This window comes from Meleagris gallopavo, chromosome 23 (assembly GCF_000146605.3).
Source record: "Meleagris gallopavo isolate NT-WF06-2002-E0010 breed Aviagen turkey brand Nicholas breeding stock chromosome 23, Turkey_5.1, whole genome shotgun sequence".
NCBI lineage: Eukaryota > Metazoa > Chordata > Aves > Galliformes > Phasianidae > Meleagris > Meleagris gallopavo.
The window spans coordinates 1,211,780-1,227,267 of NC_015033.2; the positions used below are offsets into that span (position 1 = coordinate 1,211,780).

General features: G+C 43.5%; 2 protein-coding genes across 2 annotated transcripts in view; both read right to left on the reverse strand.

Annotated features, from left to right (window-relative positions):
• LOC104914119 (heterogeneous nuclear ribonucleoprotein U-like protein 1) overlaps positions 1 to 272 on the reverse strand; it is a 48,433-nt gene extending 48,161 nt beyond the window's left edge. The window contains exon 1 of the mRNA XM_031556713.1: positions 246 to 272. Within this exon, the coding sequence (XP_031412573.1) occupies positions 246 to 272 (27 nt within the window). The remainder of the gene's footprint in view (positions 1 to 245) is intronic.
• A 1,215-nt stretch (positions 273 to 1,487) lies between these two features.
• Positions 1,488 to 15,078, reverse strand: EXOSC10 (exosome component 10; the record flags this gene model as incomplete). Its single annotated transcript, XM_010722738.3, has 24 exons — positions 1,488 to 1,749; positions 2,349 to 2,425; positions 3,568 to 3,629; positions 4,100 to 4,268; positions 4,824 to 4,897; positions 5,009 to 5,096; positions 5,573 to 5,647; positions 6,279 to 6,374; positions 6,665 to 6,792; positions 6,960 to 7,038; positions 7,568 to 7,618; positions 8,150 to 8,261; positions 9,020 to 9,070; positions 9,367 to 9,515; positions 10,011 to 10,167; positions 10,881 to 11,071; positions 11,351 to 11,494; positions 11,905 to 12,015; positions 12,147 to 12,222; positions 12,507 to 12,618; positions 13,381 to 13,546; positions 13,752 to 13,856; positions 14,022 to 14,145; positions 14,924 to 15,078. Coding segments are annotated over 24 exons (2,583 nt in total), but the record flags the coding sequence as incomplete, so codon positions are not given.
• Between the last annotated feature and the right edge of the window lie 410 nt (positions 15,079 to 15,488).

Sequence of the window (15,488 nt, forward strand, 5' to 3'; positions counted from 1 at the left end):
GGGCGGAGAGCGGTTCCGCGCGCGGATCCACGCGGGGTGCCTGTAACAGAGCCCGGAGTTTCTCGTTACATAGTAATTAAAGCGTCCTGGGAGCGCTGAGCGAGTAACCGCCTCCCGGGAAACGGCTGGTTTGGAGATTTTGGGGCTGCGCGTTGGGAAGGCAAAGGCAATCCCTTCCTGCAGCACGCGGCAACGCTACAGAACGTGGTAGGGCGCACAGCAGCCTCAGAAGCGGCCCGGCTTACAGAAGCGGCCCCAGCACAGCCCGTCATCCCTACGGCAGCAAAAGCCCCTCACGGTGAGAAACGGGATACATCAGCGTCACTGACATCGTACCTCCATCAGGCCAGCTAGGAGACTTAAACCACAACGGTTTTAACACCTCTGCAGCCAACGGGTCTTTCATTAAGATTTACTCCATTCAGTTTGTTCAGTCGTCAAAGTCAGAAGTAGCAGAGCTGCACAGAAGGGAGTTGGGCAGCCCTTCCTAAAGCAGCTAAATCAGCTTCTTTAGCTGCTATTCACGTGCCTCTCTTCAAACGTAATCCCACTGCAGCCAGGCTTTGTGAGCAGAGGACAACACGGGGGGAAAAACCTTCCAGTGTACCGCAGAGATGCAGGGAAAGACTGAAAAGAAACAAAAATCCACCAGACCTCCTCAGTCTTTTACATAAAAGTGCAACCCTGGGGTTTGGGAACGCAAGATTTACCACTCCTCACCCAGTCCTTGCACCTCACCTATGAGAAGGAATGCTCTCACTGCCCAAACAGGTGAGCGTGGCATGGGATCTCTTCAGGCAGAAATAAACACCAAAGCAAAGACAAGGACTCTGGGAGCAAGCTGTACTGCTCAGTGACCGGAGATCCAGGAACAAGGTTGCACAACTATGGGTTTATACAGCCCCAGAATGCTAAAGTTGTTTACCTCCATCACAGGAGTGCTCCCAGCTTCCAGCTGTGTTCAGAATAAGCTCAGCCACCCCTGAATCAAATCACGGGCTGATACTCTTTGTACAAAGGCATCAGGGTAACTTGCTCTGAATATTCACAGCTATGAAACACTGGGATAGCTGTGCTGACATCTGGCTGCATCACAGAACCTCTCTGGCTTTATTTTCTACATTAAAGCATTGCTTTCACTCCGTATCACTATGGAGAAAAAGCAACTACCTACTTTGTCTGATCTAAAAAGCACCTCAACCCTTACACACCTACCCCCCTTACAACCTTCATTTAATAATACCAACACTGCCAGGAACATTCTCATTTTTCACATTACCTTGTCTTGCAAAAGATGAGCTGTGCAGTCCAATGTGTAAGCAAGGGCTAAGGTCAGTCTGGCCTTAGTTCCTCCTCTGGACTGCTGGGGTTTAAGTCACATCTATTGAATCTCTCAGTTACTTTTGTGCTGACTTCAGAGACGCCAAAGTGTTCCTCCATATCCACTTAAGCTTAATCTGACTGCATTTGAGGACAAACTTTCAAAATCAGAAACAAGGCAACATTGTGAGTATAATTACAAAGAACAGTGTGAATGTAATAAAAGCCAAAGCAATTAAGATGTTTTCCCTTTGGGGAAAAAAAAAAAGGATTTTAATGGTCTTAAAAACATTTCTGTACGAAAACTGCTCATTGACCAGTATTTGCCTTTCCATGGTTACAGTACTTCTGTCTACTGTTTTCTTCAGCAGCAGCTCCCACAGCTCCCATAACAAGGACTATCTCTTTGGCCAGTGGTGCTTGGAACCCCTGTAAAAGAGAGTTAAAGAAAGACTTTAAATCTTGCTCTAAATTCACCCAAGACTGACAATCTACAATAGCTTACAATGATTCTATTGAGAAAGAGTCACGATGCAGAACCTTTCTGCTTCCAGTGCAGCCCTTGCATGGCACTGCTCTTTTATGACTAAAGAATTCACAAGAATAGAGTCCAGGAAGCTGAACATTAAGTATATTCAGAACAAGAATATCCATATTTGGCAGTACTGTTGTTTGTCTTCCCTCCAAACAAGACAAATGTTCTCTCCACCTCTGCCCATCTCTGTGGCCTAAGAAAGCGACTCCCACATCTATTATCACAAACTTTTACCTCAACATTTCAAACTTTCCACCCAGAATTGTTTTTTATTTGCGTTAATCCTGACTAAGCTTTTTCTTTTCTTATTTTTTCCCCCCTTTAAACTGACGTCAAGCTGCCAAATGAACATAAGTAGGTGTTATGCAACTGCTTCCCATTAAACGTGCTTCAGCTCCCCCAGCAGTGCAGCACAATAGCTGTGCTCAGCCCGTGGCTCTGGGGCACAGGAGTGGAAACACTGCTCCGTGATGAGAGCAGGCTGACAACACACCTATCAGCTTTCCCTGCCAGGTAGGACATGCTTCGGTTTCCAGCTGGTTGTTGAAGTTTGTTAGCTCCAGCAAATTTCTGCATGGAAGAGAAAAAACAACAGTGTGAGGAGCGGACAAACAGAGTCTATTCCACGTGGTGCACATCCTGTCACCCTCCAACTCAAGGAACACTGTTTACACTGTGGGCTTTGTTTTACGACTTCTGTACACGTGCACCGAATCCACTTGAATACATGCTGTTCTGCTGGTCTGACCACCAACGTCCCAAGCACCCACCTAGACAGAAGTCCTAAAGGTCTAAAACCTTGCTCTCCTAAATTACTAAATTATTAAATTGTTTTGCTGGCTTTTTTTCTTTTGAAAAAAGTTTCCAGTGACACACAGCAAATCATGCAGGAAACTATTTACAAACCATCAGGAATAAACCTGTTCTGCTCCTGATATATATTTTAAATGAGTACCTAAGAGGCTTCCTGGAACCATTTGCCCTTCAGTTGAATTCACAAGAAGGCAGCATGTACAAGAAAGAGGCTGAAATGCAAGAAATGAGCTTTGGAAATTAATTGGTGCCTGGGCACCCAATGAATTCACAGATGAGCACCTGTTACTTCATGCTTGAATGCCCACTGACGTCATGTCTCAAATGCTCCATACGTGAGCACTGCATATAGCAAGCCAGCTCTGCCAGAGTGAGCTGAGCACGGAGACAAAAACTCTCCTGTGCTGGTCACACTTCCCTTCATTCTCCCAGCCAGTGATGAGAAGTTTAAGTTAATTAGCAATAAATTAAATCAGGAAAAAATTCCTTCCTGTAGTGGAGAATGCAGGCAACACCTGGATGTGCCAAGGCCATAACTGGAGTGACTGAGATTTTGGAGGGTGCCTTGAATTTAGTATTGCAATTTGAAGTAGCCTAGGCAGTGTGCCTGCTGTGCAGGAGGGTGTAGCTGTGAACGAAGTACAAACAGGTGAGAAACAATGGGAGAATGTGAAAGCCCCAAGAAAGCTCTTCCTGAACAAGATGAGGCTGTAATACAAGGCACGAGTTTGTGACTGGAAGCTGCGTGTCAGTACCAAGGGAATATTTTGCAGATCCTGGAAGAGTTTGCTTTTCCAACAACAACAACAACAACAAAAAAACACCTCTCCCAACAATTCCCCAGCTGGGTACACACGATCACCAAAAGTTCTGTTACTTCTTTCATGACATGTCTGTACCTTGCCTGTGTGAACTTGTCTGGCAGGATCAAACTGTGCTGACTGCTTCGATTTGCTGCTTCCTACGGGAAAGAGGAGAGAAGTTGTCACCAAACGTTGCTAGAAAGAACAGTACTCTTCATGGTGTTTCTCTGATGAAGAGGTTTCACTGCAGTCTCCCAAGCTAAAAAAAACAGAACAGTTACTGCAGGGCATAAGAAGCTTCTGAATAGACGCGTTATGAGAAGCTACATCTCCTTTAACTCCTCCTTTCTCGGGCCCAATTAAACAAATGACTTTCTCTGCTGAGAAGAGAAGCAAACCACGAATCCACAATCCCCTCACCCGTTTCCAAGTTTTGTTTCTAAGCCAGAAAAAGGATGCTACACTACCCATTCCCTAGGTAAATTTCTTTTCATATTTCCCCACTGCAGTGTAAGTGCATTTTAACCATTTGTACTGCCTTGGCACCCAGATTCACACAGCCTTCTCAGGCCTCAGCTGGCAACGTTTTCCACAGCCTGCAGCACTCTAGCCGAGATCCAGATCTTACCCGCAAACACTTTGAAGTTGAACTTGCTGTAATCAAAGGGGGTAAACTGCTTTGGTGCTTCCAGCTCCTCTGGTTGCTGGGAGGCTTTTGGCCGTTTCTTCTCTGGTTTTGGCAGTTCTGTTCCTGTTTCACTCATGACCCTCTCCCTCTTCCTATTAGCTTGCTCCTGCTGTGAAAGCAACCCACAGAATGGAAACAAGTTCAGGAGAATGAAACATCTCTGTGCAGGCACGAGCACCAGCATGCTGATGAGCTGTTGGTGGACCTGGGCCTGTGACAGCCAGGGGCTGTCTGTGGCAATAACAGTAGGGGGGTAAAGCACTGCCTTTTTCTTTGGGACTGAATCACGTCCCTTCCCTTCCTTCCAGCCCTCAGTGCAGGGACTTTTCGGATGAAAAGCCAAGCTGTCATTTCATGGGACATTTGAGGCCGAGATCTGCTGTCACCCCTCAAGCAAGCAAGGAACAGTGAGCTGCAGGAGTGCAACACATTGGTTTCTGAAGACAGGGAAGGATGCGAAGATTTGCAGAGCACAGCTGCCAAGGGCTTGTTGCTGCACATAAGGGAGAACCATGGACAGACTGCTATCAAGGCTGCCTGTGAGATCAGCTGCTTTCAGCTTGGGCACTGGTTCAGAGTAGTGGGGGCACAGGGCCTTATTCTGAATTGATGTTAAAAAGGTCAAAAAAGGCAAAGGCTGGAAGAATTAAATTCAGTGACATACCATAGCTTGCTGACGAACAGACACAATGTTTTCTGTTGCCTCTTTGTACTCCTTCTGTGCTTGGTCACGAGCAGCTAGAGACAAACAGACATTACTGTAGGAAGCAGGACCAAATTAGCCACGAGGTTAGAAAGTCACTGGGAAAAGCACACTAGCCAACACACTGAGGAGAAAAAGGGCTGTACCTGACTGCTGGGCTGCTTTCTTTTTGGCTTCATCCCTGGATTCCTTCTGTACCTGTGTCTTACTCAACAACTTCCATCGATTGCTGATCTGCAAAGAAAGAAAAAATTACCTGGAATCGTTTTCTTTGAAGTTTTATGGCAAAAGGGAGTTTATAAACTTGCTACCACATGCTGGTCTTCATTAAGAGCACAAAAGATCAAATTGGATTGTAAAAGAGATTAAGATCTGCTGCACCAAGTAAAGTAAAACTATGGGCTTTAAAAGTTCTGAGCTACAAACAAGCCCAATGAGAACAAAGGCAGATGCAGACTTCAGTAGTAGTTTGTAGCTTTGACAGACCCAGACTACAAAGTGGAATGCCTCCAATCTCTGGCTCTTTGAAGGATATGAATGCTATTCAAACAAAAACTGATTTAGGAACACATGATGTTTCTTAAAGTTTATATTCTTTTTCTAAGGAGAAAAAAAACCCAAACATATATTGCTAAGGCTCCCAAAGGAAAAGAATCTCATTATTTGTTTCTTTCCTAGTAGTCGGCAGGAAATTTTAACTTCAGTCTTACTTCATAAATTTTTGATGATGGGTCAAACTTTGCAGACTGTGAGACATAGGCAGGATTCTGTTCTGAAGGCAAATACTGCAGAAAGGGAAAAAAGCATTTGTCTTTAAACACAGCATGTGCTATTAGTGCTGTCAGCTCATTGCTACAATGCTGCTTAAAACGTCCCAAATCAAATTCATGTGTCAGAAACATTCTTACAGGAAGATCATCTTTTGCAAAAATCAGAGTTACCACAGCCATAGCCAACAGCAACATTAAAGAAAAAATAATTAAACCAAGCCAAACACACAAAACAAAACCTCCAACCACACAGCAGAAAACAGTTGTTTGTATGCTACCTCCCAGTAATCTGCTGCTCCATATCTGTTACAAACTATTCTACTGTTCTTTTTCATGAGAAGAGTAAGATCAACTCACTAATTTCAGCCACAGAGATGGCTGAAATTAAATTAAAGAAACCTCAAGCTTGATAAACAAACAAAAAGCAGTACAAGAGGTCTGTTTACTACAGACACAACTCAGGATGTTTTGAGAACACATCCACACGTGTGCTCTGCAAAGACCACCTCTCAATTCCAGCAGAGCTGTTACTACATCAAGGTCTGTCACGCAGCCTGGAAAAGCAGTGCAGAGCATCCTTTGCATGGGGTGGTTTATCAGTATCACTACAAACATATGTTGGGTTTTACCCCACTTTGAATGTTACCATTCTAAATGGATTTTCAAAGGACTCCATTATACGCTGAGCTTTCTTCTGTGCAGTTGTTAAAACCTTCTCACTTCCTTCATCTTTATCACATTCCTTAAAAAAATAAAGGGAAGAAACATTAACATGAATCATTCTTACTCCTGGCTATTGCCATTCCATGCACGTTATCTGTCATTATCTGAAACTCCAGCACTGGCAGCAACCCTCCAGGAAGAATTAATTTGCTGGCCTCCCAACCTCATTGTCTTGGTTGTGTCACATGCTTGACAGGATACCCATCTACATCCCACCCTACTACTTCTTTCACTACTACTACACATTTACACCACATTAGGTATGTTTCCTAATACTTGAATGCTGGCACAACCACAGACAGTGCTTACACTGAATATGCTGACAGTGGCAGTAGCAACAAGGCATGCTGACTCTGGCTGAACACCCTGAATATTCATTGTCCTCTCATTGTCCAAAAAGAGAGAATCACGTTCCAAGACTGGTGCAGATGTAGATTCTACATGAAAATTGCAAAGAAGATGATTTTTTTATTAGATACATGTATATTATACTGGTTACTTTTTCACGTAATAAGATTTCATGACAATTTCTTCAGTGCTGCTTATTTCCCCCTGTCAAAGCCACATAATGTCACATCTATCACAACTCATAAATCCAAATTACCTAAAGCAGAATTATTCTGAAAATCATCCATAGGAATCCGGGAGCTGTCGTGTGGTCCAAAGAAGGTATTCTCCAGTTTCTGCAGAAAGGTTCAGATGGCAAACACCATCAGCACACTACTCCATGAATCCACATGTTTTCAGGTATTGCAGAGATACATTACCGAAAACTCAAAGGGAAGGGTGACATTCAGAGACTGAGCATTTCTAATGTAACTCACCTGTCAGAGCACAATGCACCCAAAAGCAAAAACCCAGTGGCTAATGGAGATGCTGTACTTTTTAAGCAGGAGGATGAGTCGGCCTCAGAGGCTCATCTGAGACTTCCCTTCACAAGGGCCTACCATTACAGACTGACACACATGCAAATGCCCACCATCTACGGTGATGAAACCTTCAGTGCTGTTATAATGCTGATATGTAAAATGCCAATTTGCAGCTGGTAATGTTTTGAGTCTAGCACAGAAATTTAATATCAACATGAAGAGGAAAGATCTATAAAATGGACTGGAATAAACAATTTACTGGAAGCTAGAACATTGCTACGTTGTTTTTTTTCCCATGCTTAAGGCTTAAGATGGAAGGAGACAAATATTATGCAAACATTACCTCAGGGTTGGAGAGAGATGTCCTTTTCTTGACTGTCAAAGCAATCTCCGACTAGAATGGGAGAGAAAGAAAGTCAGTTAACTGCACCTGCCCTATTTCTTCTAGATTGGCTTTTCTCCTCATGTTTTCAATACATATATTACAAGCTACTGGGTTAATAAAACTACATTCTTTCTTATTTTCCTGCAGTGTTTGCATATGGATACTCGCACAGATAGCTAATGGTCATGCTCACAAACAGCCTTGTTTCACCAAAGGGAGAAGGCTGCACTAATACCTACATGCTAAATATGGACTACATCTAATGAATTTCTTAAATCTAGAGTTGTTGTTTTTTCTTCACCACAGCTGAGTAGGATTTATGAATTCATTTACATGGCCTACAAATTCCACAGGGTGCAGTTGTTCCTCACAGGTCAATGTAAAGTGGGATATAAAGATAAGCTGCTGCACGGGCAACCACACCCTGCTCAGTGATGCCCTGTCCAACATGCACCTCACCCTCACAGGTCACCATTTGCCTCCAGTACCTCTCTTACGGCAAGCAAGTGATGAGTGTTGTGTGACATGAGCTATTCCTACCTTGAGAAGAGGCATCTCTCGTGCCTGCTGAATGAGAAGATGCAATTCATTAATCTGCTGGCGAACCAGTGGTGGGACTGGATTGCAGCAAGCAATGATACCCTGGGGTTCTCTACAGAGAGATGAGAAAAATTCAGTGTGCTGTATTTATGGCTTATATGTTAAGCATTTGCATTCAAAGGATGTGCAAGTGGACATAACCACAGGCCTGACTGTGACAGAACAAGACAAGTCAGATTAATGTCAGAGTATATTCTCAGTGATGAAAATTTTTGCTGTGTCGATTTGTGCAGGTAAAGAGAACCCACTAACACAGCTCTCGACTCACTCCTTTCACTATTGTCTGTCTGTACTCATTATTCCTTTTGCTTCCTTTTTCGGTGATCATCTTCTGAAGCTGTGTCCAACGATGGACTTGCACTTAAAAATGCATTTTTATCATTCTCAGTTATGGAACATTAGATGATGAGTGTGCCAAGTGTTTGAGAAAAGAAAAAAGTTGGATAAATTGAGTTTTGAAAGAGATCTGTCCCCACTCAACTCCCACTGAGAACCCCCCAAAAAACAGATGTTATAGGGGAATTCTACTCTCCCTTGCTCTGTAGGAATTGCAGGGGCAGATGTGTGATACATAGCAATGCAAAGGAATGTATTAGTGCAATAAAATCATAGAGATGTATTTCTGAGAAGAAATTTGGAGCTTCCGGGGGAAAACTGCAATTTATTTCTTCAACAAACTGAAGAACTATATAGAAAAGCAGTTCTAACAGCTGGAAGGAAGGAACTAACTACAGAAGAAATTATGCACTAGGAAACACTTTGCTAGGTATCAAAGTCAAATGAGACTCTTCAAGGATGAGCAAAACTTACTTGGGCAGCTCCTCTGCTATCTTCAATAACATGTGATTTGGTAACACATATCTGCAACACAAAGAGGCAGTGTGAACATAACAGAATGTGAAAAACTCATTAAAAGATCTTCACAGCACACAAGTCTGCCCCAGTTTACATTGTGAAGTCAGTTAAGAAGAAATTAAGCAGAAGTGATCTAGATACACATAAGAATCTACTTCAAACATAATGATGCTTCTGTTCTACATGCAAAAAGCCTGAGGCAGCACACTAATTTCTACAGATAACAGAGTGGCTCCTCCTCAGGGGTGGGAGCACAATCCAACACTCGTTGAAGACAGTATCTGTAACAAATGCCTTCCTACCCTATACTCTCATCTTCCTGACGCGCTGTCTTGTCTCTCCATGAAAACAGCAACCTAAATGCTGTCAGCTGCTGTGTGTTGAGATGTCTTTTCTGCCTCCTGTAGAGCTCAAGGTAGGACTCATCTGAAAAGAGGGGCTTGATGTATTTCTGGAGAGGAAAAAAAGAAAGACTTGTGATCAGTTATCAGATTGGTGCTTCCTCGATTGTCTTGCTTCAACGGGGCACAACCTCACACAGATGCAAGGGGATTGAATAAACTCAGGTCTAACGCCTCTTGGAATCAGTACTTTCCACAGTCACAATATAATTGTCTCAAGGCAACTTCACCAAGGCTTTGAACTGTTAGGAACGTCCAGTAGAACTGGAAATATAACATTTCCCTGGGGAAAGGCACACTTGATACAGCCAAGGTGTGTCACCATTCAAAAAATAGCAAGAGGGAATCTGAATGCAGGCACCTTGCCTAGCGAAGCACAAATCGCTGCACACAGCAGAGTATGAATTCATACAGTCAATTTCACACATACAAGTAGAGAAAACAAAACAAAATGTCTATGCAACAGATGAAGAAATGGGTAAAGGACTTTACATCCTGGTAAGCCTGCACTCTGATCCAGGTAACCCAATCAGATGAAGCTTTACCTTCAGGCAGATGTCTCTGCTGCGCTGCCAAACCACCTTCAGCTGAGTGGGCTGCTTGTTGCCTCCCTCCCACAGTGCCTCCCTCATTTTATCGTAAATGTAGAGCAAGTAGTGAGTGTCATCACGGGCATACTGAATCATTTCCTCTGGCAAAGGGCTAGAAAAAGAGCCAAAATTACAGTAATACATTTCAGGTGCCCCCCGCCAGTCATTTTTCCCTTGCAGCACACATTGGGGCAAACTGCATCTAAAACATACTAACAGCAAATCCTTCTGTTTCCTTGCTGAAGGATTTGTTGGACAGCAGCAATAACATACTGTGCACTCATCTTATTCAGATGACATCTTCAGATGGACAACATGACTGCTGCTTAGTTAAGCCAGACAGAAGTGCCTGCTGTGGCAATTGTCAAGATACTTTTCACTCTTCAGAGCCTACAAACTAAATCTGGGATCTCTGCAGTGTGCAGAGTTGATCCCTACAGCCAGGCTCAGTGCTCTCACAGCACACTGCTCTATCTACCATGGGTAACCAAACATTTTTGTGGGGACTTCTTAGAAGCCAAACGCTGACATTCTCCACAATACTGCAGTGGTTCAGCAGTGCCCCCAGGAAATGAGCTTCCCAGAGCCTTTCATTAAACAATATTCCCAGACCTTTCCCAAATAACTCAATTTCTGAAGAAACACAGAAAAATGTAACACTTAAAAAAAAACTTAAACCACTTAAAGGTAAACGCTGTGCCTTTTTGCTTTGAGAGTAATGTACAACTGTGGGGCTTGCAGGCAGAAAGAAGCTCCTACCCTAACAACAGAAACAAGGCTAAGTGCCACCCTGCAGGTCGGCCCATCTAAGGGGTGAATTGTTACCGTATCCTCCAGTCAGCCAACTGGTACTGCTTGTCAGCATCCACGCTGCAATACAGCTTCAGCAAGTGGTCCAAAGAGTGCTTGCCAAGATTGAGAAGACGAGCAGCTTGGTGAGTATCAAACATGTTCACCAAGTACAGGCCAAAGTCTTTTTGCAGCCACTCCACATCTGAATCAGCACCGTGCAGGACCTTGTAAAGCAACAGAAATTGAGAATAACATGAAGAACATTTCTACTACAGGCTGTCAGTGCTGTGGGGTTTCATATTCACTGTGTCTAGGATCACGTGTCTAGGATTAGACTTTTTTTGCTCTGACTTTCAACATTAAGTGTGCAGGATTACCAAAAAAAAAACAAAACAAAAATACAACAACAGCAACAACAAAATAAACCCAAAAGAACAAGAACCACCAAAATCAAACAATCAAACAAAAAACACCAAGGAATTCTGGTGAACATGGCAGCTGACCTTCACAATTGCTGGGTCTGTGAAGGTCTCATTGAGGATGCTCATGTCACTGCGCAGCTCCAGTGTATCAATAATGAAGTCTTCTGTTCGAGTGGAAATCTGCATCAGACATGTCAAGCCCAGGAAGCTCCTGTAGGAATGGTGCTGAAAAACAAAAAGAAATATTAATTAGGATCGATTGCAGATAATACTAGAAAACAAATGCTCCAAATGAAGGAAGAAAAATGAACAGAGAACTTCTGAAAGCCAAGATACTCAGAGCAAGCTTCACCCTTGCACTAACTAACACAGCACACAGCATGGGCAAAATTAAATCAAACAAATTCAGTATGAAACATGCGGCCATCACTACCACTGAAAAACTCAAAACACTGCCACTGTTTGTTTCAGGCCTCTAGACAATATCTGACACGTTATGGCCACGAACTAAACACATGTAAGAAAGCACTAAAAGTGGGATAAAGAGGTTATAAAATAGCCTGGAAGAATAGAGCAGTCTCCTAGGTGCTAAGAGCATGCATATAACTTTTAAATAGAAAACACAAACTGATTACCTCTAAGTCCAGAGCAAACTCTTTACAGTTCATAAGCTTCTCGTTCAGTTCTACCAGCTCATCCAGTGTAGTGATAAAATGACAAGGTGTTTCCTTGATGGGTCTGTACATCTGGCAGAGCAAATTATTAGGAACTGTAAGTTCTCTGTCCATCCCTGCTCCAGACCTCCCCCTCTCAATTCTGAAATTTGTCAAGGCTGTAAACCTATTGCATCTACTCACAAATTAACATGTGCACCAACCTGGGGTTCTGGCTTCTTAAGAACTCCATCTGGTGGAGAAAAATGCTCCAGTTCATACTGGTAAGGATGAGCAAACCTATGGAAAGTAGGAAAACAGGCACGGACTAAACTTCAGTCACAAAGCCAGCAAACAGAGACTTCTGAGAGCTAACAAGTTTCCCTACTGAGTAATAATTTTGTCTCTTGTTAAGGATTAGGTTTAAGGTAACTCCGGGTGACTAAAGCAGATCACACACAACACAGTGTGCAGACACAAACACATGCGGAGCTGTTACACAGATGTCATCAGCACAAAGGGACCATACAAGCGCACGTTCAGCAGTGCACTCCAAGCACCTCACTGCTGGTTTGATTTCTTACATGTCTTGCTCAGTTTGCTGCGTCCTCTGCTGGTGTATGAAGTCTGCCAAAGCAGCTGGGACATCCAAGTCTTCGGGGCGTTCCTTTCGTTCTCGTCCGCTTTTTGTGAGGGCTGAACAACCAATATGGAACAACTGGACCAGGTCCCACACATAATATGCTCTCAGTCTTCTAACCTCCCCCCTCCACCCACCACAGCATCCTTTTGCAGTCGCAAAGTATCAAAAACTTGTTAATTTAGACCTACAGCTTTTGCTGCCGGCTAGATTTGTGTCTGCAGCTCCAGATATAAGCCAGTGACTGGGTCTGAACAGGATGCTGGTAAGAAACATGCAAGGTGGCTCTGCTCGAGAGCTTGGAAAGAGACTGAAAAATCTTCAGAAAACACTTTCACTCATTCCCATGTTCTTAATTACACCCACATCAGTGCAGACTCGAGGTGGATCAGGAGCAGAAATGTGACACCTTGCTGGGACGAGATGTTTCACTGGCAGCTTTGAGAAGCCAGGTCTAATCGTGTACCTCCTTTTCTAACTAATTAGAAAAAGGCATCTGTAAAGTCAACCAGACTTACAGACCAATCAACAAAACTCCTTCTGTCAGAGGGACTCTCATTATGGAAATTCAATGGTGGCACAGGGAAGCAGCAGAGTATCTGTTGGGAACAGATTAGTTACTGTATACCAACAAAAAGATGTTGTACGCTGACCAAATCTTACACTGCACGTACATAAACAATGGAGTCACAGAGTAATCTCAACCAAATAGTCAACATCTTCTGCTCCTATTTGTTTTTACAGTCAATATTTCCTCTTCTGAATTGTCAAGACAGATACTCTCAACAGATTACCCATCAACAATAAAAAAAACTTACCTTCAGGCAATGGTTTCAAAGCATTTGGCTTGATAAAAAGTTTAGGTACAAAGGGAGTGTTGGAATTGTCAATCTTTTCACTAAACTTAAGCTGTGGGCGAGAGATATTCTTGGCGTGAAGCAGTCGGAAGGTTTCAGACTTAGTTCTTTTGTGGTATTCTCCTGCCTATTAAAAAGAAGACAAACCAACATGACTTAAAGACGTCCAGAGCCTCTTTTATTCACTGACCCAATACTGTGAGAAAACAGAGGTGAGTGAGAACACATGAAAAGGACCAAGGGTACATTTAACTACGAAGGTCCACTGGGAAACTGGAGCAATGTACTGGGAAAAAGAATCTGCAACAGCAACCTGAGTGCAGCAGCCTCACCTTGCGGTTCCAACTGGAGACGATCGTCTGTGGCATCTGCAGCCCAGCAGGAAGGACAGGCTGCTGGTTTTTGTTCACTCCTGCTGCTTCATCCAGTAAAATACCCTAAATACCAGGAAAAAAAATAAATGAAAATCAAACACCTGCAAAGTTACTTTACTACGCTAAAGACAATTGTGTAAAGGCACTAATACTAAAGCTATTTTAATTAAAAAAACTTGTGGTACCTGAATACTTTATACAAATAATGTTGAGGAATGATTTGCTCACCACTCTTTCAAGAATGACATCATTGGAGTCAACCAGCATATCAAATTTATCTTCCAGCTCTGTGACTTTGCTGTGATCTCTCATGTGGCTGCGGCAGCCATGGTACTGCATCACCCTGCTCATGCTTGCAAGAGAACAGCACAGTTACTGCTGATTTAAACACAGGCACATTTAAAAACATCACACCAAATCATGCAGTTCTTCTCAACTTTCTGCATCTTAGAAGTTTGAAAGCAGATCAGATGTAATACCTATAATTACATTCAAGTAGTAAACATAAGACACATCTATACAGTACTAAGTGTTATTTAGTACTAATAGTACTAATTTCTTTATTAAACAACTTTCTAGATCACAGAATTGTTTGGAAGGGACCTTTAAAGGCCATCTGGTCCAACTTTCTTGCAACAAACAAGAACATCTACAGCTCCATCAGTTCAGAGCCCCATCCAGCCCAATCTCAAGTGTCTCCGTAGATGGGGCACCAGCACCACTCGGGGCAGCCTGTGACTCACTATCCTTACCATTATAGCCAGTCTAAACCTCCGCTCTCTTAGTCCGAAACCCTTTCCTCTTGTTCTGTCACAACAGATGCTGCTATAAGGTTCTGTCCCCTTCTTTCTTATACACCCCTTTAGATACTGAAAGGCCGTTCCCAGGTCTCCCCCAGAGCCTTAGTGCATTTCACATCAGTCCCTGCTTGCTCTGCACTTCTTTACCACCAACACCATTAAAGGCATTGTGTAAACCCATCGTTTTAAATGTGAAGTGTTTGAAGCTTAGCTAAAATTAGGCACATGATCTAAAACATCCTTTAATCTCCAACCAGCCTGAAGATTCCAAAGAAAGCTGCAGCTCTCTGTCTGGGACCAGAAGATACCAGAGCCGTGATGGCTTCTTACCATTGCAGGAGCCGCTGGCCCTGCGCCTTGCAGTACGCCCGGAACCCAGGGAAGCTGCGGTAGAAGTCATACTCATCGCCGGGCTGCGGGAGCCCACTGGATGCCTTCGTGGTGGCCACCATGGTGCCGAGGGCGTGCTGTGTAAGAACACTGTGTTATTACTGCACTGCCACACTGCCCCTGCTTACCCAGCGTGCTGAAATGCTTCTTCCCTGCCTGCCTGAACCGTGCGGTTATACCTAACACCTCACTAAGCGTTGTTTTGTTTGGATGTTTTTTAACTGTTTTAAGTTTAAGTTCACTGTCGTTTCATTTACACCATCTATCAGGACCCTTTAAACAGAGCAAAGAATAACAACAACACGCCTAGCTCTCGTTCTACGATTTACGTCTAAAAAGACATCATTAAATCGGCAGATATTGGCTTTATTTTAATGAAAACGAACTGCAGGGCTTCCCGCCCGCCCCCTCAGACAGCCCTCCCAGGCAGGACTGCAGCTCCCAGCATGCCCCGCGGCTCACGGCACTGGGAGCGCCACGGCCCGAACCGCGCGCGGATCGGCGG